This window comes from Mustelus asterias, unplaced genomic scaffold (genome assembly GCF_964213995.1).
Source record: "Mustelus asterias unplaced genomic scaffold, sMusAst1.hap1.1 HAP1_SCAFFOLD_1549, whole genome shotgun sequence".
In the NCBI taxonomy this organism is placed as follows: domain Eukaryota; kingdom Metazoa; phylum Chordata; class Chondrichthyes; order Carcharhiniformes; family Triakidae; genus Mustelus; species Mustelus asterias.
Window position 1 is genome coordinate 6,047 of NW_027591494.1, and position 26,497 is coordinate 32,543.

The window sequence follows — 26,497 nt, forward strand, 5'->3', positions numbered from 1 at the left end:
GAGAGGTTGAGAGAAGGAACTACAGAGCTTAGGGGGCCCCCGGCAAACCAAAGACACAGTTAAACAAATAAAGAATTGCATTTACATTATGCCTGCCATGTCACAGAATCACGGACCCTACAGTGCAGAAGGAGGCCATTAGGCCCATTGAGTCTGCACCGACTACAATCCCACTCAGGCCCTCTCCCCATAACCCCATGCATTTACCCTACTAATCCCCCTGACACTAAGGGGCAATTTACCACGGCTAATTCACCTAACCTGCACATCTTTGGACTGTGGGAGGAAGCCGGAGCATCCGGGGGAAACCCACGCCGACACGGGGAGATGGTGCAAACTCCACACAGACAGTGACCCAAGTTGGGAATCAAACCCGGGTCCCTGGTGCTGTGAGGCAGCAGTGCTAACCACCGTGCCGCCCACTGGATATAACGACGGGGCATTTTATATCCAATGAAGCAACTGCGTTGGAGATATAGAAGAACATAAGAACTAGGAGCAGGAGTAGGCCATCTGGCCCCTCGAGCCTGCCCCGCCATTCAATAAGATCATGGCTGATCCTTTCGTGGACTCAACACCACTTACCCACCCACTCACCATAACCCTTAATTCCTGTTCAAAAATCTATCTAGCCTTGCCTTAAAAAAGGATCAGGTGTAGGCCTTTCGGTCCCTCAAGGCTGCTCTGCTGTTCCATTTGGTTGCGACCGATTCACTTCAACACCATTTTCCTGCACTCTCCACGTGTCCCTTGCTATGGAAGTCTATCAGTCTCGTATCTCGGACGTACTCAATGACAGCCCCCTGGGCTGGAATTTCCAAAGATTTGCCATCCTCAGATTAAAGAATACAAAGTTTATAAAGTGTCACAAGTAGGCTTACAATTAACACTGTAAGAAGTCTCACAACACCAGGTTAAAGTCCAACAGGTTTATTTGGAATCACGAGCTTTCAGAGTGCTGTTCAGTTAAAGTTTAATGTTTATTTATTAGTCACAAGTAAGGCTTGCATTAATCATAGAAACCCTACAGTGCAGAAGGAGGCCATTTGGCCCATCGAGTCTGCACCGACCACAATCCCACCCAGGCCCTCATATCCCTACATATTTTACCCGCTAATCCCTTTAACCTACGCATCTCAGAACTCTAAGGGGCAATTTTTAGCATAGCCAATCAACCTAACCCGCACATCTTTGGACTGTGGGAGGAAACCGGAGCACCCGGAGGAAACCCACGCAGACACGAGGAGAATGTGCAAACTCCACACAGACAGTGACCCAAGCCGGGAATTGAACCCAGGTCCCTGGAGCTGTGAAGCAGCAGTGCTAACCACTGTGCTACCGTGCCGCCTAGTTAACTCACCTAATGAAGGAGCGGCGCTCCGAAAGCTCAAGATTCCAAATAAACCTGTTGGACTTTAACCTGGTGTTGTGAGACTTCTTACTGTGCCCACCCCAGTCCAACGCCAGCATCTCCACATCATGGCTACATTAACACCGCAATGAAGATGCTGTGAAAATTCCCTAGTCGCCACACTCCGGCGCCTGTTCGGGTACACTGAGGGAGAATTTAGCACGGCCGACGCACCTAACAAGCACATCTTTGGGACTGTGGGAGGAAACCGGAGCACCCGGAGGAAACCCACGGGGTGGGGGGGGGGGGAGAACGTGCAGACTCTGCGCAGATAGTGACCCGAGCCGGGAATCGAACCCGGGTCCCTGGCGCTGTGAGGCAGCAGTGCTGACCACCGTGCCACCTCATCTCTGGTCCTAAGTGGGCAGTGTGACGCCCCCACCCCACTGGGACCTTAACTACCACTCCCTCAGCTGGGGGAAAGCAGGCAGGTGATGTTCCGGGAGTAACCGTTGAAGGATTCGGTTGTGGAAGAAATGCTTCCCGAAGCTCTTTTTGTCAGGCCAAAAGGCGTCAAATGTGACTGTTGGCGAGGGGGAAGCGACCTCCCAGTAACTTCAATCTGATTTGCTGTCTTCTTGCCAGATGGCCGGCTCCTCCTTGTACGGCACTCAGCTGAGGAAGATCGGTCACCGAGGCGTGGATTCCACCGGGGAAACGACGTACAAGAAGGTGAGTGGCTAATCCCGTGATTAAATCTTCCACTCCTCCCCCGGTGAATTGCCTTGGACATCCTGTTCCGCACACGCCATCACCCACCTCCCCTCCAGTGGGCCAGATCTTCCTCCACGCTGCAGGCCCTTCGGCCTCTGACCCACGTCCCTGACGCCTCTCGTGAGGCAGCCTCCAAGCCCACGCGCCTCGGGCGAAGGGGACGCGGTGAAGTAGGATCAGACAAACGGGCGACGAGATGGGCGGAATCACGGGAGAAGAGCCAAGGCAGTGGGGACGAATAGGCTCGCTCGTTCGAAAGAGCCAGCATGGGCAGTGTTGGGCCCAATGGCTTCCCGTCGCTGTATCCTATGAAGCTGAGCACTCCTGGCCCTATCTGGGACAGGACAAGGCAGCCCTGAATCTTTCCATCGCTTCCAAAGAATCCCTATAGTGCAGAAGGAGGCCCTTCAGCCCATCGGCCCTCCGACAGAGCATCTTAGCCAAGCCCCCCACCAAACCCTGTCCGCACAACCCCACGCATTTACCTCGCTAATCCACCTAACCTGCACATCTTTGGACACTAAGGGGCAATTTAGCATGGCCAGTCCACCAAACCCATACAACTTTGGACTGTGGGTGGAAACCGGAGCAAGCTTAGCCTCACTAGCTCTCCATTTTTGCAGCGCTTTCGAACAAAATATCTCAGATGCAGGAAGACTAATCCGAGCAGAAAATGCCGGGAGTCCCTGGGCAGATCTGGCAGCGCCCACGGAGGGCGAAACCAGCTTTAATGTCCCAACCTATACTGCTGTTCAGAGCGTTAGTAAATCGCCCGTCTTGTTTTAAGGTTGCGTGAGCTGGGCGGGTTTGAGGATCGAGACCATGGTGGGGGTGACCGCGTCGGTTTGATTGTTGACCCTCTGTTTCTGACCTTGCGATTGTGTGTGTGTGTGTGTCTCTGTGTGTGTGTCTCTGTGTGTGTGTCTCTGTGTGTGTGTCTCTGTGTGTGTGTCTCTGTGTGTGTGTCTCTGTGTGTGTGTCTCTGTGTGTGTGTCTCTGTGTGTGTGTCTCTGTGTGTGTGTCTCTGTGTGTGTGTCTCTGTGTGTGTGTGTCTCTGTGTGTGTGTGTCTCTGTGTGTGTGTGTCTCTGTGTGTGTGTGTGTCTCTGTGTGTGTGTGTGTCTCTGTGTGTGTGTGTGTGTCTCTGTGTGTGTGTGTGTGTCTCTGTGTGTGTGTGTGTGTCTCTGTGTGTGTGTGTGTCTCTGTGTGTGTGTGTGTCTCTGTGTGTGTGTGTGTCTCTGTGTGTGTGTGTGTCTCTGTGTGTGTGTGTGTGTCTCTGTGTGTGTGTGTGTGTCTCTGTGTGTGTGTGTGTCTCTGTGTGTGTGTGTGTGTGTCTGTGTGTGTGTGTGTGTGTGTCTGTGTGTGTGTGTGTCTGTGTGTGTGTGTGTCTCTGTGTGTGTGTGTCTCTGTGTGTGTGTGTCTCTGTGTGTGTGTGTCTTTGTGTGTGTGTGTGTCTCTGTGTGTGTGTGTGTCTCTGTGTGTGTGTGTGTCTCTGTGTGTGTGTGTCTCTGTGTGTGTGTGTGTCTCTGTGTGTGTGTGTGTCTCTGTGTGTGTGTGTGTCTCTGTGTGTGTGTGTGTCTCTGTGTGTGTGTGTGTCTCTGTGTGTGTGTGTCTCTGTGTGTGTGTGTGTCTCTGTGTGTGTGTGTGTCTTTGTGTGTGTGTGTGTCTCTGTGTGTGTGTGTGTGTCTCTGTGTGTGTGTGTGTCTCTGTGTGTGTGTGTGTCTCTGTGTGTGTGTGTGTCTCTGTGTGTGTGTGTCTCTGTGTGTGTGTGTGTCTCTGTGTGTGTGTGTGTCTCTGTGTGTGTGTGTGTCTCTGTGTGTGTGTGTGTCTCTGTCTGTGTGTGTGTGTGTGTCTCTGTGTGTGTGTGTGTCTCTGTGTGTGTGTGTGTCTCTGTGTGTGTGTGTGTCTCTGTGTGTGTGTGTGTGTGTGTCTCTGTGTGTGTGTGTGTCTCTGTGTGTCTCTGTGTGTGTGTGTGTGTGCGTGTCTCTGTGTGTGTGTGTGTCTGTCTCTGTGTGTGTGTGTGTCTCTGTGTGTGTGCGTGTCTCTGTGTGTGTGTGTGTGTGTCTCTGTATGTGTCTCTTCCAATCAGACAACCTCCTCTGCCCTCCGAGGCGCTATCCAGCTGGGAATCACGCACACTGTCGGCAGCCTCAGCACCAAACCCGAACGCGATGTCCTCATGCAAGACTTCTACGTGGTGGAAAGCATCTTCTTCCCCAGGTAAGGGCTCGCCATGCGTCTCGCCGCGCTGCCCAGGAGACCAGTGCGCTCGCCGAGTAATCGGCTTCAATCCCTATGGCCCAGGATACCGGGAAACCCGATAAGGGAGTTCAGCCGATGTGGGGAAGAGGGTGGAATGGGGGGGACCCACTGCCACACGGAATGGATTTGATTTATTATTGTCACATGTATTGGGATACAGTGAAAAGTATTGTTTCTTGCGCGCTATACAGACAAAGCATACCGTTCATAGAGTACATAGATTTGATTTATTATTGTCGCATGTATTGGGACACAGTGAAAAGTATTGTTTCTTGCGCACTATACAAACAAAGCATACCGTTCATAGAGAAGGAAAGGAGAGGGTGCAGAATGTAGAGTTACAGTCACAGCTAGGGTGTAGAGAAACATCAACTTAATGCGAGGTAGGTCCATTCAAAAGACTGACAGCAGCAGGGAAGAAGCTGTTCTTGAGTCGGTCGGTACGTGACCTCAGACTTTTGCATCTTTTTCCTAACGGAAGAAGGTGGAAGAGAGAATGTCCGGGATGCGTGGGGGTCCTTGATTATGCTGGCTGCTTTTCCCGAGACAGCGGGAAGTGTAGACGGAGTCAATGGATGGGAGGCTGGTTTGAGTGATGGGACTGGGCTACATTCACAACCCTTTGTAGATTCTTACAGTCTTGGGCAGAGCAGGAGCCCAGACCAAGCTGTGATACAACCAGAAAGGACGCTTTCTATGGTGCATCTGTACAAATGTTGAGAGTTGTAGCGGACATGCCAAATTTCCTTAGTCTTCTGAGAAAGTAGAGGTGTTGGTGGGGCTTTCTTAACTATAGTGTCGGCGTGGGGGGACCAGGACAGGTTGTTGGTGATCTGAATGAGGAAGAACGGGTGAGGCATCGAGTAAGAGAGAAACGCCATGTCTAGTTGGGCTGAATGTCCTTATATTCAGTATTGTAAATTCTATTTATTCATTCGTGGGACACGGGCATCGCTGGCTGGCCAGCATTTATTGCCCATCCCTAATTGCCCTTGGAGGGCAGTTGAGGGTCAACCACATTGCTGTGGCTCTGGAGTCACATGTAGGCCAGACCGGGGTAAGGACGGCAGATTTCCTTCCCTAAAGGGAACCAGATGGGTTTTTCCGACAATGGGTCATCAGTAGATTCTTAATTCCAGATATTTTTTGTTGAATTCAAATTCCACCATTTGCCGTGGCGGGATTCGAACCCGGGTCCTCCAGAACATTAGCTGAGTTTCTGGATTAATAGTCGAGCGATAATACCACTAGACCTCCCCCAATCAATTTGAATGAGCAGTGTTTACCTGGCAACGTACTCAAAGTTTACAGTTTATTTATTAGCCACAAGTAGGCTCACATTAACACTGCAATGAAGTTACCACACACACCGGCGCCTGTTCGGGTACACGGAGAGAGAATTTTAGCATGACCAATGCACCTGACCCGCCTGTCTTTGGGACTGTGGGAGGAAACTGGAGCTCCCGGAGGAAACCCACGCAGACATGGGGAGAATGTGCAAACTCCGCACGGACAGTGACCCAAGCCGGGAATTGAACCCGGGTCCTTGGCGCAGTGAGGCAGCAGTGGGCAGGATTAAAGGTAGGAGGGCAGTCCCAGCAATGATCTTCTCGCGAGTCATTTTCCTGAGGGGAGTTACTCGCCCTGGGTAGAGTCGGGTTGGGTATGGCTGCTTCTATCTCCGCTAAATTCGGCCTGTTGTGTTTGGTTCTCAGTGAAGGAAGCAACTTGACGCCGGCACATCATTACTCCGATTTCCGGTTCAAAACCTACGCGCCCGTGGCGTTCAGGTATTTCCGAGAGCTGTTTGGAATTCGTCCCGACGATTACCTGGTAAGTGGCGATGGCCGGGCAGACTGGATTCGGCGTGGGAAACGTTAGATGTTCTGCACTTTGGTAGGAAAGATAGAGGCGTAGACTGTTTTCAAAATGGGGATAGAATTCAGAAATCAGAAACGCTAAGGGACTTGTGGGTGTCCTAGTTCAGGATTCTCTTAAGGTTAACGTGCAGGTTGCGTTGGTAGTTAGGAAGGCAAATGCGATGTTAGCATTCATGTCGAGAGGGCTAGAATACAGGAGCAGGGATGTACTTCTGAGGCTGTATAAGTCTCTAGTCAGACCCCATTTGGAGTATTGGGAGCAGTTTTGGGGCCCCGTATCTAAGGAAGGACGTGCCGGTCCTTGGAAAGGGTCCAGAGGAGGTTCACAAGAATGATCCCAGGAATGAAGAGCTTGTGGTATGAGGAACGGTCGAGGACTCTGGGTCTGTACTCGTTGGAGTTTAGAAGGATATGGGGGGATTTTATTGAAACTTACAGCTTACTGCGAGGCCTGGATAGAGTGGACGTGGGGAAGATGTCTCCATTAGTGGGAGAGACTAGGATCCGAGGGCACAGCCTCAGAGTGAAGGGACGATGCTTTAGAACCGAGATGAGGAGGAATTTCTTCAGCCAGAGGGTGGTGAATCTGTGGAATTCATTGCCACAGAGGAGGCTGGATCATTGAGTGTCTTTAAGACGGAGATAGATAGATAGATTCTTCTCGGCAGGTCCGACAGCATCTGTGGAGAGAGAATACAGCCAACGTTTTGAGTCCGGATAACCAGCGCTCTTGACGAAGGGTCACCCAGACTCCAAACGTTGGCTCGATTCTCTCTCCACAGATGCTGTCAGACCTGCCGAGATTTTCCAGCATTTTCTGTTTTTATTTCAGATTCCGGCATCCGCGTTATTATGGATAGGTTCATGATTGGTAAGGGAGGTCAAAGATTACAGGGAAAAGGTGGGAGAATGGGGTTGAGAAACTTTCCAGCCATGGCGAAACTTTACATCTCGCACTCGTCAGGACAGATAAACGCCAATGGTAAAAACCACAACGATTTGTACTGGGTGAGAAGGAGAGTGCCGACTGTGCCACTGTGGGTGGCACAGTGGGGTTAGCACTGCTGCCTCACAGCGCCAGGGACCCGGGTTCGATTCCCGGCCTCGGGTCACTGTCTGTGTGGAGTCTGCACGTTCTCCCCGTGTCTGCGTGGGTTTCCTCCGGGTGCTCCGGTTTCCTCCCACAGTCCGAAAGACGTGCTGGTTAGGGTGGATTAGCCACGCTAAATTAACCCTGAGTGTCAGGGGGACTAGCTAGGGTAAATACATGGTGGCACAGTGGGGTTAGCACTGCTGCCTCACAGCGCCAGGGACACAAGTTCAATTCCCGGCTTGGGTCACTGTCTGTGGGAAGTTTGCACGTTCTCCCCGTGTCTGCGTGGGTTTCCTCCGGGTGCCCCGGTTTCCCCCATAGCCCAAAGGTGTGCTGGTTAGGGTGGATTGGCCGTGCTAAATTCTCCCTCAGTGTAACCCGAACAGGCGCCGGAGTGTGGCGACTCGGGGGATTTTCACAGGACCTTCATTGCGGTGTTAATGTTTACTTATTAGTCACAAGTAGGCTTACATTAACACTGCAATGAAGTTACTGTGAAAATCCCCTCATCGCCACACTCCGGCGCCTGTTCGGGTACACGGAAGGAGAATTCAGCACTGCCAAAGCACCCTAACCTGCACATCTTTGGACACCTAGGGGACAATTTAGCACGGCCAATGCCACCTAACCAGTTTTTCGGACTGTGGGAAGAAACCGGAGCATCCGGAGGAAACCCACGCAGACACGGGGAGAACGTGCAGACTCCGCACAGACAGTGACCCAAGCCGGGAATCGAACCCGGCTCCCTGGCGCTGTGAGGCAGCAGTGTTAACCCCTGTGAAGCCCACTTGTCACTAATAAATAAACTTTAAACTTTTACAGAGGGTGACGGAGAAAGGGTCTGGGTGGGATTGTGGTCGGTGCAGACTCGATGGGCCGAATGGCCGCCTCCTGCACTGTAGGGATTCTCTGATTCTGCTCCACTCTGTGCTGTCGGCTCGTGTTGACTTGAATCCCAACCCATTCTCTCTCTCTCTCCTTCCCTCGCCTTCCCCCTCTCCCTCCCGCAGTATTCTCTGTGCAACGAGACGTTGATAGAGCTCTCTAACCCTGGTGCGAGTGGATCCATCTTCTACGTGTCGGCTGACGATGAATTTATTATCAAAACAGTTCAACACAAGGAGACAGAGTTTTTGCGGAAGCTGCTTCCCGGATATTATATGGTGAGTTGTCCACACGGGGTGAGCGAGCAGGGCCAGAAGGGCCGAACGGCGGCCTCCTCCTGCTCCTATTTTCTGCGTTCTTTGTTCTATATTTAGCCCCCGCCTCTTTTTTAACAACAGATCTGTATTCTGACCCCACCCCACCCTTGGAATCATTTAAAAACCTTACTGAGACGTAGGCATCTCTGGCCAAGCCCCGCACTTATTCCCACCCCTTGGGGCAGTTGCACAGTGGGTTAGCACTGCTGCCTCACAGCGCCAGGGACTCGGGTTCGATTCCCGGCCTCGGGTCACTGTCTGGGTGGAGTCTGCACGTTCTTCCCGTGTCTGCGTGGGTTTCCTCCGGGTGCTCCGGTTTCCTCCCACAGTCCAAAGATCTGCGGGTTAGGTGGATTGGCCGTGCAAAATTGCCCCTTAATGTCCAACGATGTGTAGGTTAGGTGGATTGGCCATGCTAAATTGCCCCTTAGTATCCAAAGGTGTACAGGTTAGGTGGATTGGCCACGCTAAATTGCCCCTTAGAACATAGAACAGTACAGCACAGAACAGGCCCTTCGGCCCACAATGTTGTGCCGAGCTTTATCTGAAACCAAGATCAAGCTATCCCACTCCCTATCATCCTGGTGTGCTCCATGTGCCTATACAATAACCGCTTAAATGTTCCTAAAGTGTCTGACTCCACTATCACTGCAGGCAGTCCATTCCACACCCCAACCACTCTCTGCGTAAAGAACCTACCTCTGATGTCCTTCCTATATCTCCCGCCATGAACCCTATAGTTATGCCCCCTTGTAATAGCTCCATCCACCAGAGGAAATAGTCTTTGAACGTTCACTCTATCTATCCCCTTCATCATTTTATAAACCTCTATTAAGTCTCCCTTCAGCCTCCTCCGCTCCAGAGAGAACAGCCCTAGCTCCCTCAACCTTTCCTCATAAGACCTACCCTCCAAACCAGGCAGCATCCTGGTAAATCTCCTCTGCACTCTTTCCAGCGCTTCCACATCCTTCTTATAGTGAGGTGACCAGAACTACACACAATATTCCAAATGTGGTCTCACCAAGGTCCTGTACAGTTGCAGCATAACCACGGCTCTTAAACTCCAACCCCCTGTTAATAAAAGCTAACACACTATAGGCCTTCTTCACAGCTCTATCCACTTGAGTGGCAACCTTCAGAGATCTGTGGATATGGACCCCAAGATCTTTCTGTTCCTCCACAGTCTTCAGAACCCTATCTTTGACCCTGTAATCCACATTAAAATTAGTCCTACCAAAATGAATCACCTCACATTTATCAGGGTTAAACTCCATTTGCCATTTTTCAGCCCAGCTTTGCATCCTATCTATGTCTCTGCAGCCTACAACAGCCCTCCACCTCATCCACTACTCCACCAATCTTGGTGTCATCAGCAAATTTACTGATCCACCCTTCAGCCCCCTCCTCTAAGTCATTAATAAAAATCACAAAGAGCAGAGGACCAAGCACTGATCCCTGTGGCACTCCGCTAGCAACCTGCCTCCAATCCGAAAATTTTCCATCCACCACCACCCTCTGTCTTCGATCAGATAGCCAATTACCTATCCAATCTGCCAACTTTCTCTCTATCCCACACCTCCTTACTTTCATCATAAGCCGACCATGGGGGACCTTATCAAACGCCTTACTAAAATCCATGTACATGACATCAACTGCCCTACCTTCATCAACACACTTAGTTACCTCCTCAAAAAATTCAATCAAATTTGTGAGGCACGACTTGTCCTTCACGAATCCGTGCTGACTATCCCGGATTAATCCGCATCTTTCTAAATGGTCGTAAATCCCATCCCTAAGGACCTTTTCCATCAATTTACCAACCACCGAAGTAAGACTAACCAGTCTATAATTACCAGGGTCATTTCTATTCCCTTTCTTAAACAGAGGAACAACATTCGCCACTCTCCAGTCCTCTGGCACCATCCCCGTGGACAGTGAGGACCCAAAGATCAAAGCCAAAGGCTCTGCAATCTCATCCCTTGCCTCCCAAAGAATCCTAGGATACATTTCATCAGGCCCAGGGGACTTATCGACCTTCAGTTTATTCAAAACTGCCAGTACATCCTCCCTCCGAACAACTATTTCCTCCAGCCTATTAGCTTGTAACACCTTCTCTTCCTCAAAAACATGGCCCCTCTCCTTGGTGAACACTGAAGAAAAGTATTCATTCATCACCTTGCCTATCTCTACTGACTCCATACACAAGTTCCCACCACTGTCCTTGACCGGCCCTAACCTCACCCTGGTCATTCTTTTATTCCTCACATAAGAGTAAAAAGCCTTGGGGTTTTCCTTGATCCGACCCGCCAAGAACTTCTCATGTCCCCTCCTAGCTCTCCTAAGCCCCTTTTTCAGCTCATTCCTTGCTAACTTGTAACCCTCAATCGAGCCATCTGAACCTTGTTTCCTCATCCCTACATAAGCTTCCCTCTTCCTTTTCACAAGACGTTCCACCTCTTTCGTGAACCATGGTTCCCTCACTCGGCCATTTCCTCCCTGCCTGACAGGGACATACCTATCAAGGACACCCAGTATTTGTTCCTTGAAAAAGTTCCACTTTTCATTAGTGCCTTTCCCTGACAGTTTCTGTTCCCATCTTATGCCCCCTAATTCTTGCTTAATCGCATCATAATTACCTCTCCCCCAATTGTAAACCTTGCCCTGCCGTACGGCCCTATCCCTCTCCATTCCAATAACAAAAGACACCGAATTGTGGTCACTATCTCCAAAGTGCTCTCCCACAACCAAATCTAACACTTGGCCCGGTTCATTTCCCAGTACCAAATCCAATGTGGCCTCACCTCTTGTCGGCCTATCCACATATTGTGTCAGGAAACCCTCCTGCACACACTGCACAAAAACTGCCCCATCCGAACTATTTGACCTACAAAGGTTCCAATCAATATTTGGAAAGTTAAAGTCCCCCATGACAACTACCCTGTGACCCCCCACACATATCCATAATCTGCTTAGCAATTTCTTCCTCCACATCTCTATTACTATTTGGGGGCCTATAGTAAACTCCTAACAACGTGACCGCTCCTTTCCTATTTCTAACCTCAGCCCATATTACCTCAGTGTGCAGATCCCCCTCGAAGTGCCTTTCTGCAGCCGTTAAACTATCCTTGATTAACAATGCTACTCCTCCACCTCTTTTACCAACTTCCCTACACTTACTGAAACATCTATACCCCGGAACGTCCAACAACCATTCCTGTCCTTGTTCTACCCACGTCTCCGTAATGGCCACAACATCGTAGTCCCAAGTACCAATCCACGCTCCAAGTTCATCTACCTTGTTCCGGATGCTCCTTGCATTGAAGTAGACACATTTCAACCCACCTTCCTGTCTACCGGTACCCACCCTTGACCCTGATACCTTCCCCAGTACCTCACCACCCTCAACACTGACTTCTGGACTACAACTCCTTTTCCCACTCCCCTGACAAATTAGTTTAAACCCCCCTGAAGAGCCGTAGCAAATTTCCCTCCCAGGATATTGGTGCCCCTCTGGTTCAGGTGCACCCCGTCCTGTTTGTACAGGTCCCACCTTCCCCAGAATGTGTTCCAATTATCCACGTATCTGAAACCCTCCCTCCTACACCATCCCTGCAACCACATGTTTAACTGTACTCTCTCCCTGTTCCTCAACTCGCTATCACGTGGCACCGGTAACGTACCAGAGATGACCGCATGTTTTGTCTTGGCTCTCAGCTTCCAGCCCAGCTCCCGAAATTCCTGTTTTAAATCCCCGTCCCTTCTCTTACCTATGTCGTTGGTACCAATGTGTACCACGACTTGTGACTGTTTCCCCTCCCCCTTAAGAATCCGGAAAACACGGTCCGAGACGTCACGGACCCTGGCATCCGGTAGGCAACATACCATCCTCGAGTCTCTTTTGCTGCCACAGAACCTCCTATCTATCCCTCTAACTAACGACTCCCCAATAACTATTGCCCTCCCGCTCTCCCCCTTACCCTCCCGAGCCACAGAGACGGACACAGTGCTGGAGATCCTCTCACTGCGACTCACCACTGGTATGTCGTCCCCCTCAACCGTATCCAAAGCGGAATACTTGTTGCTAAGGGGAACGACCACAGGAGATCCCTGCACTGACTGCTTCCTCCCAGCCCCTCTCACCGTCACCCATCTATTTTCAATCCTCGGAGTAACTGTATCCCTAAAGCTTCTGTCTATGGCCACCTCTGCGTCCCTAATGATCCTAAGTTCATCCAACTCCAGCTCCAGTTCCCTAACACGGTTTTGGAGGAGCTGCAGATGGGTGCACTTCCCACAGGTGTAATCAGCAGGGACACTGTCGTCGTCCCTCACCTCAAACATAGTGCAAGAGGAACATAGCACTGCCTGCACACCCATTCCCGTCTAGATACCTTGCCAGTACCAGGTAGAAACAGCAAAAATGAATTAAACTCACCCCTGCTCGCCCTTTCTGCCTAAGCCCTGTGAGCCAAAGCCCTTCCAGCTTTCACTCAGCTTCCCAATCACTCCACAGCCCGCTCCCGACGCTGCCTGCTCCCGACGCTGCCCGCTGTATAGAGTGACTTTTATACTAAAAAACCCTGCAGCCTACTCCCACTTCCTCAGAGTTTAAATCCTTGAAAAAAGCCAGCGGAAAAAGGGATTAAATAAATAAATCGCAGCACTTTACTCACTCTCAGTACTCCTGCTAAGAATCTCTCCCTCTGTCCTGCACCACTTCGAACAAATGAGGGTCCAAAGATGTGTAGGTTAGGGGGGGATTGGCCGTGCTAAATAGCCCCTTAATGTCCAACGATGTGTAGGTTAGTGGATTGGCCACGCTAAATTGACCCTTTGTGTCGGGGAGCTCGCAGGGTAAATATGTGGGGTTACGTGGATGGGGCCTGGGTGAGATTGTGCTTGGTACAGACTCGATGGTCCGAATGGCCTCCTTCTGCGCTGTAGGGATTCTATGAACTTTCCTCCCCTCTCTCAGATGCTTCTCGAAGTCAATGCGTTTGAAGTTGTGGTCGACCCACGTTTGATGACGTACCTGCGAAGCCCCCCGCCCCTTGCGACATTTTACTTTAAGCATGCTGTCAAGCACTTGGAGGCGCTACGTGAATGAAATGTGTCTAAAAGCTTCTTGCTTTTTCTCTCTCCACCCCCCCCACCCCCCCCCCACGCAGAACTTGAACCAGAACCCTCGCACGCTGCTGCCCAAGTTCTTCGGGCTGTACTGCATCCAGTCGGGAGGCAACAACATCCGGCTGGTGGTGATGAATAACCTGCTGCCTCGCGTGATGAAGATGCACCTCAAGTATGACCTGAAGGGCTCGACCTACAAGCGACGGGCCTCCCAGAAGGAGCGGGAGAAGCCTCGGCCTACCTTCAAGGACCTGGACTTCCTGCAGGATATTCCTGACGGACTCTTCCTGGATATCGACATGCACAGTGCCTTATGTAAAACCATTCAGAGAGACTGCTTGGTTAGTTGCCTCCTGGGGCTAGCTGTTTGACCCATACACTTGTTGGGGTTTATCCTTCCCCCTGCTCTTCTCCCCTTCCCTTGGTGGAATTTCAGTTAGGCCGCGCCGTCTTTAACGGGGGTTACGGAACCAGCAATGCGGGTAGGTGCAGTTGACGCTGAGCTCAATCGTCATCCGATGGAACGATGGGATAGGCTCAAGGTATGACAGTGACCCAGAGGGTGAGTGGGCAATCAACTTGGCCGATGGACTACAAATGTGGGGGAAATGTGAAGTTGTGCACTAGGGGAAGAAGAATAAAGGAGATGAATGTTACGTAACGTGGAAACTGGAAGCAGCGGTAGGCCATTTGGCCCTTCAAGCCTGCTCCGCCATCCATTATCATGGAATCCCGACAGTGCCGAAGGAGGCCATTGAGCCTGCACCGACAACAATCCCACCCAGGCCCTATCCCGTAACCCCACGTATTTACCCTGATAGTCCCTCTGACATTAAGGGGCAATTTAGCACGGCTAATCTACCTAACCCGCACATCTTTGGACACTAAGGGACAATTTAGCATGGCCAATCCACCTAACCCGCACATCTTTGGATACTAAGGAGCAATTTAGCATGGCCAATCCACCTAACCTGCACATCTTTGGATACTAAGGAGCAATTTAGCATGGCCAATCCACCTAACCTGCACATCTTTGGATACTAAGGAGCAATTTAGCATGACCAATCCACTTAAACTACACATCTTTGGATACTAAGGGACAATTTAGCATGGCCAATCCACCTAACCTGCACATCTTTGGATACTAAGGAGCAATTTAGCATGACCAATCCACCTACCCTACACATCTTTGGACACTAAGGGACAATTTAGCATGGCCAATCCACCTACCCTACACATCTTTGGATACTAAGGAGCAATTTAGCATGACCAATCCACCTAACCCGCACATCTTTGGACACTAAGGGACAATTTAGCATGGCCAATCCACCTACCCTACACATCTTTGGACACTAAGGGACAATTTAGCATGACCAATCCACCTAACCTACACATCTTTGGACACTAAGGGACAATTTAGCATGGCCAATCCACCTACCCTACACATCTTTGGACACTAAGGGACAATTTAGCATGGCCAATCCACCTAACCCGCACATCTTTGGACACCAAGGGGCAATTTAGCATGGCCAGTCCACCCAACCTACACGTCTTTGGACAAAAGGGGCAATTTAGCATGGCCAATCCAACTAACCTACACATCTTTGGACTGTGGGAGAAAACCCACACAGACACGGGGAGAACATGCAAACTCCACACAGTCACCCAAGGCCGACATTGAACCAGGTCTCTGGCACTGTGAGGCAGCAGTGCTAACCACTGTGCCACCGTGCCATCCTAATGATAATGGCTGATCTTTTGATTTGATTTTATTATTGTCACGGAGATGCAGTAAAAAGTATTGTTTCTTGCGCGCTATACAGACAAAGCATACTGTTCATAGAGTACGTAGATTAGATTTATTATTGTCACATGTATTGGGACACAGTGAAAAGTATTGTTTCTTGCGCGCTACACAGACAAAGCATACCATTCATAGAGAAGGAAAGGAGAGAGTGCAGAATGTAGTGTTACAGTCATAGCTAGGGTGTAGAGAAAGATCAACTTAATGCAAGGTAGGTCCATTCAAAAGTCTGACAGCAGCAGGGAAGAAGCTGTTCTTGAGTCGGTCCTCAGACTTTTCTATCTTTTTCCCTACGGAAGAAGGTGGATGATATTGTGCCGCCCTCGAATATTTTTTTAAAAAAACGATTGAGTCCTGAATGGGAATCGAACCTGGCACTTGCCAGCCTTGGTGTTGCAAGTTGGGCAATGCTTTTAATGGTGAGGGTGGGCCACTGGAGGCAGTAATAAGAACATAAGAACCAGGAGCAGGAGTAGGCCATCTGGTCCCTCGAGCCTGCCCCGCCATTCAATAAGATCGTGGCTGATCTTTTCGTGGACTCAGCTCCACTTACCCACCCGCTCACCTTAATTCCTTCACTGTTCCAAAATCTATCTATCCTTGTCTTAAAAATATTCAATGAGGTAGCCTCAACTGGGCAGGGAATTCCACAGATTCACAACCCTTAGTGTGAAGAAATTCCTCCTCAACTCAGTCCTAAATCTGCTTCCCCTTATTTTGAGGCCATGACCCCTAGTTCTGGTTTCACCTGCCAGTGGAAACAACCTCCCTACTTCTATCTTATCTATTCCCTTCATTATCTTATATGTTTCTATAAGATCCCTCCCACCCCTTATTCTTCTGAATTCCAATGAGTGCAGTCCCTCCTCATAAGCCAACAATCTCGGCCGATGGCACAGTAGTTAACACTGCTGCCTCACAGCGCCAGGATCCCAGGTTCAATTCCGGCCTTGGGTCGCTTGCTGCCTTCAGTTTGCACATTCTCCCCGTGTCTGCGTGGGTTTCCTCCGGGTGCTCCGGTTTCCTCCCACAGTCCAAAGATGTGCGGGTTAGGTGGATTGGCCGTGCTAAATTGCCCCTTAGGGTCAGGGGGATTAGCAGAGTAAATATGTGAAGTTACGGGAATAGGGACTGGGTGGGATTGTGGTTAGTGCAGGCTCGATGGGCCGAATGGCTTCCTTCTGCACTGTAGGGTTTCTATGATTCTGGTGAATCTCCTCTGCACCCCCTCCAGTGCCAGTATATCCTTTCTCAAGTAAGGAGACCAAAACTGTACACAGTACTCCAGGTGTGGCCTCACCAGCACCGTATTTTAAACCCCCAATCGCAGCCACTTTGAGCAGAGGATTTGAATTTGACGTGGAGGGGTTAGAACTCTGTGCGAATCTAGGCCACTGCGCCAGCAACCGTCACTGGCGCCACCTCTCCTTCAGATCAGGGGCTAAACCGAGATTCGGTTTACACAAACCTCCCTGTTTTTAAACTCCATCCCTCCAGCAATGAAGGACAAAACTCCATTTGCCGGGTTCGAATCCCCGCCACGGCAAACGGTGGAATTTGAATTCAATAAAAAATATCTGGAATTAAGAATCTACTGATGACCCATTGTCGGAAAAACCCCATCTGGTTCCCTTTAGGGAAGGAAATCTGCCGTCCTTACCCCGGTCTGGCCTACATGTGACTCCAGAGCCACAGCAATGTGGTTGACTCTCAACTGGGCTCCTAGGGCAACTAGGGATGGGCAATAAATGTTGCCCAGCGACACCCATGTCCCACGAATGAATAGAAGAAAAGGTGACGCGCTCTGTGGGAGGATCGGGCAACATCTGAGGAGGGGGAACCCCCAATCCTAAATCTAAGCAGACCACCACCCTGTTTTCCTTTGTTTTTTTCCCCCCCCACCTTTCCACCCACCCTGTTTCTTCTGCCACAGGGGGTACCCCCCCATTCACTATCCCACACAAGAAAAAACTAACACGACTAATAATATATAAGGAAAAGGCCCAGGAAACAAGAAGACAGCAAGCCACAAGATCAGGGCAAGGCATCACAGGAGGCTACAAGGTTTGGGCGTGAGCCGAAAGAAAAGTGGCAGAGCACAAAGAAAATGGGGGAGACGTGTCCTCTCTCTGTCCGACCCCTAAACCCTCCCCGCAAGAGATTGGTGACCTTTGCACAGGACGCCCTCCGAGTGGCAGAGGGGAAGTTGTAGCTCTCTTCCTCGGCGCTCCCCAAGTAACCCCAGCCTGTCCTGTTTTGTTATTATTTCCCGTCCCTGGCGCGCCTTGCCCCGCTCCTCCCGCTACTTTATCCTTCTCCTTCTGTTGCCTTCCCGACGTAGGTGCTGCAGAGCTTCAAGATCATGGACTACAGCCTGCTGGTGGGGATCCACAACGTGGACATCGCAGGCCGCGAGCGCCTGAGCGAGGGCCCGCAGGCCAGCACGGACGGCGTGGGGCCCCTGGACGCCCGGCGGCCGCTGGGGCAGCGGGCCCTGTACTCCACGGCGGTGGAGGCCATCCAGGGGGAGTCGCGGCTGGGAGGCACGGGCGAGACGGATGAGCTGTAAGTCTCCGCGGCGGGTTTGAGATGCGTGTGGGGGTTGGGGGGGTGGTGGGGTTGGACGCGGGGTGTCGTTGTCAGGTGGCGTGCGAGTGGCAGAGGTGCCACGGGCTGGCGACCCCTTTTCCCTGCTCCCACCAGGTGAATAGAGTCATACAACATAGAAACAGGCCCTTCGGCCCATTCCTCCATGCCAACCAAGTTTCCCCAAACTGAACTGGTCCCATTTTGCCTGCATTTGGCCCGTATCCCTCTAAACCTTTCCCCATCCATGTATCTGTCCAAATGTCTTTTAAATGTCATTGTAGCCGCCTCTACCACCCCCTCTGGCTGCTCATGCCACACACGCACCACCCTCTGTGTGAAAAAGTTACCCCTCGGGTCCCTTTCCCCTCTCACCTTCAACCCCTGCCCTCTAGTTTTGGACTACTCCCAACCCTGGGGGAAAAGACCCTGGCTATTCGCCTGATCTATATCCCTCATGATTTTATAAACCTCTATAAGGCCGCCGCCCGCCCCCCCCCCCCCTCATCCCCATACCCTCCAGAGGAAAAGAGTTCCAGCCTCTCCAATATACACGATTCCCACGATTGCTGTATTTAAGAGATGCCTGGGGGGGTGTGTGTTTAGGTTCCTCCAGAGCGTCCCGTTCATCTTTTAGCCAAACGTCATCTATCAGTAGAGCACGCGGCCACGTTGCTGTTTATGGGATCCTGCTGTGCGCACATTGTCCACCGTGCTTCCTTCATCCCCACCGTAACCGCGCTCGGAAAGCACATCATTGGTTGCAGGACGCTTTGGGATGCCCTGATGCATTTTGGTAGATCGAACCGGGGCAGGACTAACTCAGTTAATGGTCGGGCGTCGGGGGAGAGTTACAGAACAAAGGGATCTTGGGGTACAGGTTCATAGCTCCTTGAAAGTGGGAGTCACAGGTGGACAGAGTGGTGAAGAAGGCATTCGGCACGCTTGGTTTCATTGGTCAGAACATTGAATACAGGAGTTGGGACATCTTGTTGAAGTTGTACAAGACATTGGTAAGGCCACACTTGGAATACTGTGTGCAGTTCTGGTCACCCTATTATAGAAAGGATATTATTAAACTCGAAAGAGTGCAGAAGAGCTTTACTAGGATGCTACCGGGACTTGATGGTTTGAGTTATAAGGAGAGGCTGGATAGACTGGGACTTTTTTCTCTGGAGCGTAGGAGGCTGAGGGGAGATCTTATAGAGGTCTATAAAATAATGAGGGGCACAGATCAGCTAGATAGTCAATATCTTTTCCCAAAGGTAGAGGAGTCTAAAACTAGAGGGCATAGGTTTGAGGTGAGAGGGGAGAGATACAAAAGGGTCCAGAGGGGCAAGGTTTTCACACACAGGGTGGTGAGTGTCTGGAACGAGCTGCCAGAGGTAGTAGTAGAGGCGGGTACAATTTTGTCTTTTAAAAAGCATTTCGACGGTTACATGGGGAAGGTGATGGTCTAGTGGTATTATCGCCAGACTATTAATCCAGAATCTCAGTTAATGTTCTGGGGGACCCGGGTTCGAATCCCGCCACGGCAGATGGTGGAATTTGAATTCAATAAAAAGTATCTGGAATTAAGAATCTACTGATGACCCATTGTCGGAAAAACCCATCTGGTTCCCTTTAGGGAAGGAAATCTGCTGTCCTTTACCCCAGTCTGGCCTACACGTGACTCCAGAGCCACAGCAATGTAGTTGACTGCCCCTGTAACCCCCTTCAGCCCTGACAGCCCCTCCCTATCCCAGCCAGTGACACCCATGTCCCACGAATGAATCGAGGGATATGGGCCAAATGCGGGCAATTGGGACGAGCTTAGTGGTTTTAAAAAAAAAGGGTGGCACAGTGGGTTAGCACTGCTGCCTCACAGCGCCAGGGACCTGGGTTCAATTTCTGGCTTGGGTCACTGTCTGTGTGGAGCCTGCACGTTCTCCCCGTGTCTGCGTGGGTTTCCTCCGGGTGCTCCGGTTTCCTCCCACACTCCAAAGATGTGCAGGTTCGGTGGATTGGCCGTGCTAAATTGCCCCGAGTGTCAGGGGGAATTAGCAAGGTAAATGCGTGGGGTTACAGGAGTAGGGCCTAGATTGGATTGTGGTCGGTACAGACTCGATGTGTCGAATGGCCTCCTCCTATACTGTAGGGATTCTATGATTAGATGACAAGTTGGGCCAGAGGTCCTGTTTCCATGCTGTAAACCTCTGTGGCTCTATGAAAGGGGCGCTATAGAAATGCAGGTTCTATATGGAATCGGGGTGGGGGGGCCGGGATGAGTATTGGAATGGATGAGTGATGCTCCAGTATTCTGTTTCAGAATGGGTGGCATCCCAGCCAGGAACTCCAAGGGGGAGCGCCTGATGTTATATGTTGGCATCATAGACATCTTACAATCCTATCGGTAAGTAGCTCCCTGAGCTTCTGTCCCGAGTTGCTGTCAACCGCCGGTCAACACCAGGTTCAACACAGCTTCAGATTTCAAATTCTCATTGTGTTCATGTCCCTCCATTGCCCCTGCCCTCCCCAGCTCTGCACTCTGCCAGCCCCTCCACCCCCTCCCTATCTCCGTAACCCCCTCCAGCCCCTACACCCCCTCCCTATCTCTGTAACCCCCTCCAGCCCCTACACCCCCTCCCTATCTCTGTAACCCCCTCCAGCCCCTACACCCCCTCCCTATCTCTGTAACCCCCTCCAGCCCCTACACCCCCTCCCTATCTCTGAAACCCTCTCCAGCCCCTACACCCCCTCCCTATCTCTGTAACCCCCTCCAGCCCCTACATCCCCTCCCTATCTCTGTAACCCCCTCCAGCCCCGACACCCCCTCCCTATCTCTGTAACCCCCTCCAGCCCCGACACCCCCTCCCTAACTCTGTAACCTCCTCCAGCCCCTACACCCCCTCCCTATCTCTGTAACCCTCTCCAGCCCCTACACCCCCTCCCTATCTCTGTAACCTCCTCCAGCCCCTCCACCCCCTCCCTATCTCTGTAACCTCATCCAGCCCCTACACCCCCTCCCTATCTCTGTAACCCCCTCCAGCCCCTACACCCTCTCCCTATCTCTGTAACCCCCTCCAGCCCCTACACTCCCTCCCTATCTCTGTAACCTCCTCCAGCCCCTACACACCCTCCCTATCTCTGTAACCTCCTCCAGCCCCTACACCCCCCTCCCTATCTCTGTAACCCTCTCCAGCCCCTACACCCCCTCCCTATCTCTGTAACCTCCTCCAGCCCCTACACCCCCTCCCTATCTCTGTAACCTCCTCCAGCCCCTACACCCCCTCCCTATCTCTGTAACTCCCTCCAGCCCCTACACACCCTCCCTATCTCTGTAACCTCCCCAGCCCCTACACCCCCTCTCTATCTCTGTACCCTCCTCCAGCCCCTACACCCCCTCCCTATCTCTGTAACCCCCTCCAGCCCCTACACCCCCTCCCTATCTCTGTACCCTCCTCCAGACCTTACACCCCCTCCCTGTCTCTGTAACCTCATCCAGCCTCTACACCCCCCTTATCTCTGTAACCTCCTCCAGCCCCTACACCCCCTCCCTATCTCTGTAACCTCCTCCACACGCTACACCCCCACCCTATCTCTGTAACCTCCTCCAGCCCCCTACACCCCTTCCCTATCTCTGTAACCTCCTCGAGACGCTACACCCCCACCCTATCTCTGTAACCTCCTCCAGCCCCTACACCCCCTCCCTATCTCTGTAACCTCCTCCAGCCCCTACACCCCCTCACTATCTCTGTAACCTCCTCCAGCCCCTACACCCCCTCCCTATCTCTGTAACCTCCTCCAGCCCCTACACCCCCTCCCTATCTCTGTAACCTCCTCCAGCCCCTACACTCCCTCCCTATCTCTGTAACCTCCTCCAGCCCCTACACCCCCTCCCTATCTCTGTAACCTCCTCCAGCCCCGACGCCCCCTCCCTATCTCTGTAACCTCCTCCAGCCCCTACACTCCCTCCCTATCTCTGTACCCTCCTCCAGACCTTACTCCCCCTCCCTATCTCTGTAACATCCTCCAGCCCCTTCACCCCCCTCCCTGTCTCTAACCTCCTCCAGCCCCTACACCCCCTCCCTATCTCTGTAACCACCTCCAGTCCTGACAGCCCCTCCCTATCTCTGTAACCACCTCCAGCCCCTACACCCCCTCCCTATCTCTGTAACCTCCTCCAGCCCCTACACCCCCTCCCTATCTCTGTAACCTCCTCCAGCCCCTACACTCCCTCCCTATCTCTGTAACCTCCTCCAGCCCCTACACCCCCTCCCTATCTCTGTAACCTCCTCCAGCCCCGACGCCCCCTCCCTATCTCTGTAACCTCCTCCAGCCCCTACACTCCCTCCCTATCTCTGTACCCTCCTCCAGACCTTACTCCCCCTCCCTATCTCTGTAACCTCCTCCAGCCCCTTCAACCCCTCCCTGTCTCTAACCTCCTCCAGCCCCTACACCCCCTCCCTATCTCTGTAACCACCTCCAGTCCTGACAGCCCCTCCCTATCTCTGTAACCACCTCCAGCCCCTACACCCCCTCCCTATCTCTGTAACCTCCTCCAGCCCCTACACCCCCTCCCTATCTCTGTAACCACCTCCAGCCCCTACACCCCCTCCCTATCTCTGTAACCTCCTCCAGCCCCCTACACCCCTTCCCTATCTCTGTAACCTCCTCCAGCCCCTACACCCCCTCCCTATCTCTGTAACCACCTCCAGCCCCTACACCCCCTCCCTATCTCTGTAACCTCCTCCAGCCCCCTACACCCCCTCCCTATCTCTGTAACCTCCTCCAGCCCCTCTGAGATCTCTGCGCTCCTCCAATTCCGGCCTCTCGCGTATCCCACGATTCCCATCACTCCGCCATTGGCGACCGTGCCTTCAGCTGCCTGGGGGGAGGCCCTAAGCTCTGGAATTCTCTGCCTAAATACCTCTGCCACCCGCGACCCCTCTCGCGCGCCCTTGGTTCAGACCCCTTTGAGCTTTGATCACTCTTCTGGTATCTCCCAACGTGGTTTGCTGTCCTGTTTACGCTTCAGTGAAGCACCTTTAACAATTGAGCTGATTTGGGTTAAAGAATTCATTATTCGATGATGTCTAGTTCGCTCCTTCTGTACCATGTTGAAAAACCCTTGTCTTGAGTCTTGTTCCCCCATGTAGCCACTGTAACCTTGTCTTTCCCACCACCCCCCCCTCCTCCATTTTAGATTCATAAAGAAGCTGGAACATTCTTGGAAGGCCCTCGTACACGATGGGGTGAGTAGGAAGGATTAGTCCTGCCTCTACAAAAGTAGGGCCCTCCGTGTGTACCTCGGACCGGTCTGTCACTGAGTTAGCCAAGCATGATTTGGGTGGCACGGTGGTTAGCACAGCTGCCTCACAACGCCAGGGACCCGGGTTCGATCCCGGCCTCTGGTCACCGTCTGCGCAGAGTCTGCACGTTCTGCCCCGCCGTGTCTGCGTGGGTTTCCTCCCGCACTCCAAAATGTGCGGATTAGGTGGATTGGCCATGTTAAATTACCCCTTTAGTGTCCAAAGATGTGCAGGTTAGGTGGATTGGCCGTGCTAAATTACCCCTTTAGTGTCCAAAGATGTGCAGGTTAGGTGGATTGGCCGTGCTAAATTGCCCCTTAGTATCACGGGCGGCACGGTATCACAGTGGTTAGCACTGCTGCTTCACAGCTCCAGGGTCCCGGGTTCGATTCCCGGCTCGGGTCACTGTCTGTGTGGAGTTTGCACATTCTCCTCGTGTCTGTGTGGGTTTCCTCCGGGTGCTCCGGTTTCCTCCCACAGTCCAAAGATGTGCGGGTTAGGTTGATTGGCCAGGTTAAAAATTGCCCCTTAGAATCCTGGGATGTGTAGGTTAGCGGGTAAATATGTGGGGGTAGGGCCTGGGTGGGATTGTGGTCGGTGCAGACTCGATGGGCCGAATGGCCTCCTTCTGCACTGTAGGGTTTCTATGATTTCTATGATCCAAAGATGTGCAGGTTAGGTGGATTGGCCGTGCTAAATTGCCCTTTAGTATCCAAAGATGTGCAGGTTAGGTGGATTGGCCATGCTAAATTGCCCCTTAGTGTCAGAGGGATTAGCAGGGTAAATACATGGGATTGTGGTGGGTACAGACCCGATGGGCCGAATGGCCTCCTTCTGCCCTATCAGGATTCTATGATTCCGATGTCCAGAGAGTTTCCCCCTGAAGTGGGGCCCTCCATTCGTTGAAAAATGAATTAGCGACTGATGCTCAGGAGGAGGCCATTTGGCCCGCTGTACCCATGCTAACCCCTCACGTCGTGTTATCCAATTGATCCCACGCGTGGGAATTCAGCAACTGGCGCTCCGGCCTGCCAAAGCCTCGCTTCTAACAATGGCAGCTTCCCGCGCAGTCCCAGGAAGTACTCTGTGCAACATCCTGTGCAGTCACTCGGCTTTTCACCAGATTAATTCCTTCCATTCACCTTGAACTTGGGGACGGCACGGTGGCACAGTGGTTAGCACTGCTGTCTCACGGTGCCAGGCACCCGGGTTCAATTCCCGGCTTGGGTCACTGTCTGTGTGGAGTCTGCACATTCTCCCCGTGTCTGCATGGGTTTCCTCCGGGTGCTCCGGTTTCCTCCCACAGTCCAAAGACGTGCCGGTTAGGGTGGATTGGCCATGCTAAATTCTCCCTCAGTGTACCCGAACAGGAGTGTGGCGACTAGGGGATTTTCACAGTAACTTCATTGCAGTGTTAAAGTTTGTTTATTAGTCACAAGTAGGCTTACATTAACTCCGCAATGAAGTTACTGTGAAAATCCCCTAGTCGCCACACTCCGGCACCTGTTCGGATGCACTGAGAGAGAATTTAGCACGGCCAATCCACCCTAACCAGCATATCTTTGGGACTGTGGGAGGAAACCGGAAGAAACCCACGCAGACACGGGGAGAACGTGCAAACTCCGCACGGACAGTGACCCGAGTCGGGAATCGAACCCGGGTCCCTGACGCTGTGAGGCAGCAGCGCTAACCCACTGTGCCACCGTGCCGCTAATGTAAGACAATGTATTAACATAGAGACATGGAAGATAGGAGCAGGAGGAGTCCATTCGGCCCTTCGAGCTGCTCCATCATTCATCACCATCATGGCTGATCATCCAACTCAATAGCCTAATCCTGCTTTCTCCCCATAACCTTTGAACCCGTTCGCCCCCAAGTGCTATATCCAGCCGCCTCTTCAATACATTCAATGTTTTGGCATCAACTACTTCCTGTGGTAATGAATTCCACAGGCTCACCACTCTTTGGGTGAAGAAATGTCTCCTCATCTCCGTCCTAAATGGTCTACCCCACATCCTCAGACTGTGACCCCCTGGTTCTGGACTCCCCCCACCATTGGGAACATCCTCCCTGCATCTACCCTGTCCAGTCCTGTTAGAATTTTATAAGTCTCTATGAGATCCCCCCTCATTCGTCTGAACTCCAGTGAAAACAATCCTAACCTGGTCAATCTCTCCTCGTACATCAGTCCCGCCATCCCCGGAATCAGGGGATTAATGGTGTTAATGTAAAACCACTTGTGACACTAATGAATAAACGTTTCAGGCAACGCCTTCCAGATCGCAACAGAATTCTCTCCCGGTCTTGCCTAAACCGCTTATGGTCCCATTGGCGGGGGGGCCTTAATCTTGGGGGGGTGGGGTGGTCTCCCTTGACGAATGGTCACCTCTGACCCCTGCTTTCTTTGACCTGATCGACAAATGACCCTGAATTCTTGATCCCCACACTGGGTTTGGCAAATGTCGCTGCATCGGTCAGTCATGCAATGTCGTTTCCCATTGTTAATCTGTGCTCTTCTCTTCCCGCTGTCTCTCTCTCTCTCTCCCAGGACACGGTATCCGTGCACCGGCCGGGTTTCTACGCAGAGCGGTTTCAGCGGTTCATGTGTAGCATCGTCTTCAAGAAGATACCACGTAAATATCCACCTTTCCTACGCTGTCAGGCCAGGACTTTTCACTCATCGCTCCCTCCGTCCGCACTGAGACTCCTTCCCAATGTAATTCGGCCGTCCGGCCACTGGAGGCCCCGCAGTGGGAGGCCGAGCGGACGTGTGAGGCCGTTCGGATGAGGGAGGGTTGGGCCTGGGTTTGTTTTTTTATATATTCATTCATGGAACATGGGAGTCGCTGGCTGGGCATTTACTGCCCATCCCTAGTTGCCCAGGGCTAGAAGAGTACAGCTATGAGGAGAGATTAAAGTAACGTTTATTTATTAGTGTCACAAGTTGGCTCACATTAACACTGCAATGAAGTTACTGTGAAAATCCCCTAGGCACCACACTCCAGGGCCTGTTTGGGTACACTGAGGGAGAATTTAGCATGGCCAATGCATCCTAACCAGCACGTCTCTGGACACTAAGGGGCAATTTAGCATGGCCAATCCACCTAACCTACACATCCTTGGACACTA

General features: G+C 51.9%; 1 protein-coding gene across 3 annotated transcripts in view; it reads left to right on the forward strand.

The window, feature by feature from the left end:
* Positions 1–1,945: 1,945 nt before the first annotated feature.
* pip5k1ab (phosphatidylinositol-4-phosphate 5-kinase, type I, alpha, b) overlaps positions 1,946–26,497 on the forward strand; it is a 47,079-nt gene continuing 22,527 nt past the window's right edge. For all 3 annotated transcript variants that reach the window (XM_078206493.1, XM_078206491.1, XM_078206492.1), the window contains exons 1-9: positions 1,946–2,083; positions 4,213–4,343; positions 6,101–6,218; positions 8,369–8,521; positions 13,729–14,028; positions 17,833–18,056; positions 20,386–20,469; positions 23,263–23,311; positions 25,917–26,001. In XM_078206493.1, the coding sequence (XP_078062619.1) occupies positions 1,997–2,083; positions 4,213–4,343; positions 6,101–6,218; positions 8,369–8,521; positions 13,729–14,028; positions 17,833–18,056; positions 20,386–20,469; positions 23,263–23,311; positions 25,917–26,001 (1,231 nt within the window). In that variant the 5' untranslated portion in view covers positions 1,946–1,996. The remainder of the gene's footprint in view (positions 2,084–4,212; positions 4,344–6,100; positions 6,219–8,368; positions 8,522–13,728; positions 14,029–17,832; positions 18,057–20,385; positions 20,470–23,262; positions 23,312–25,916; positions 26,002–26,497) is intronic.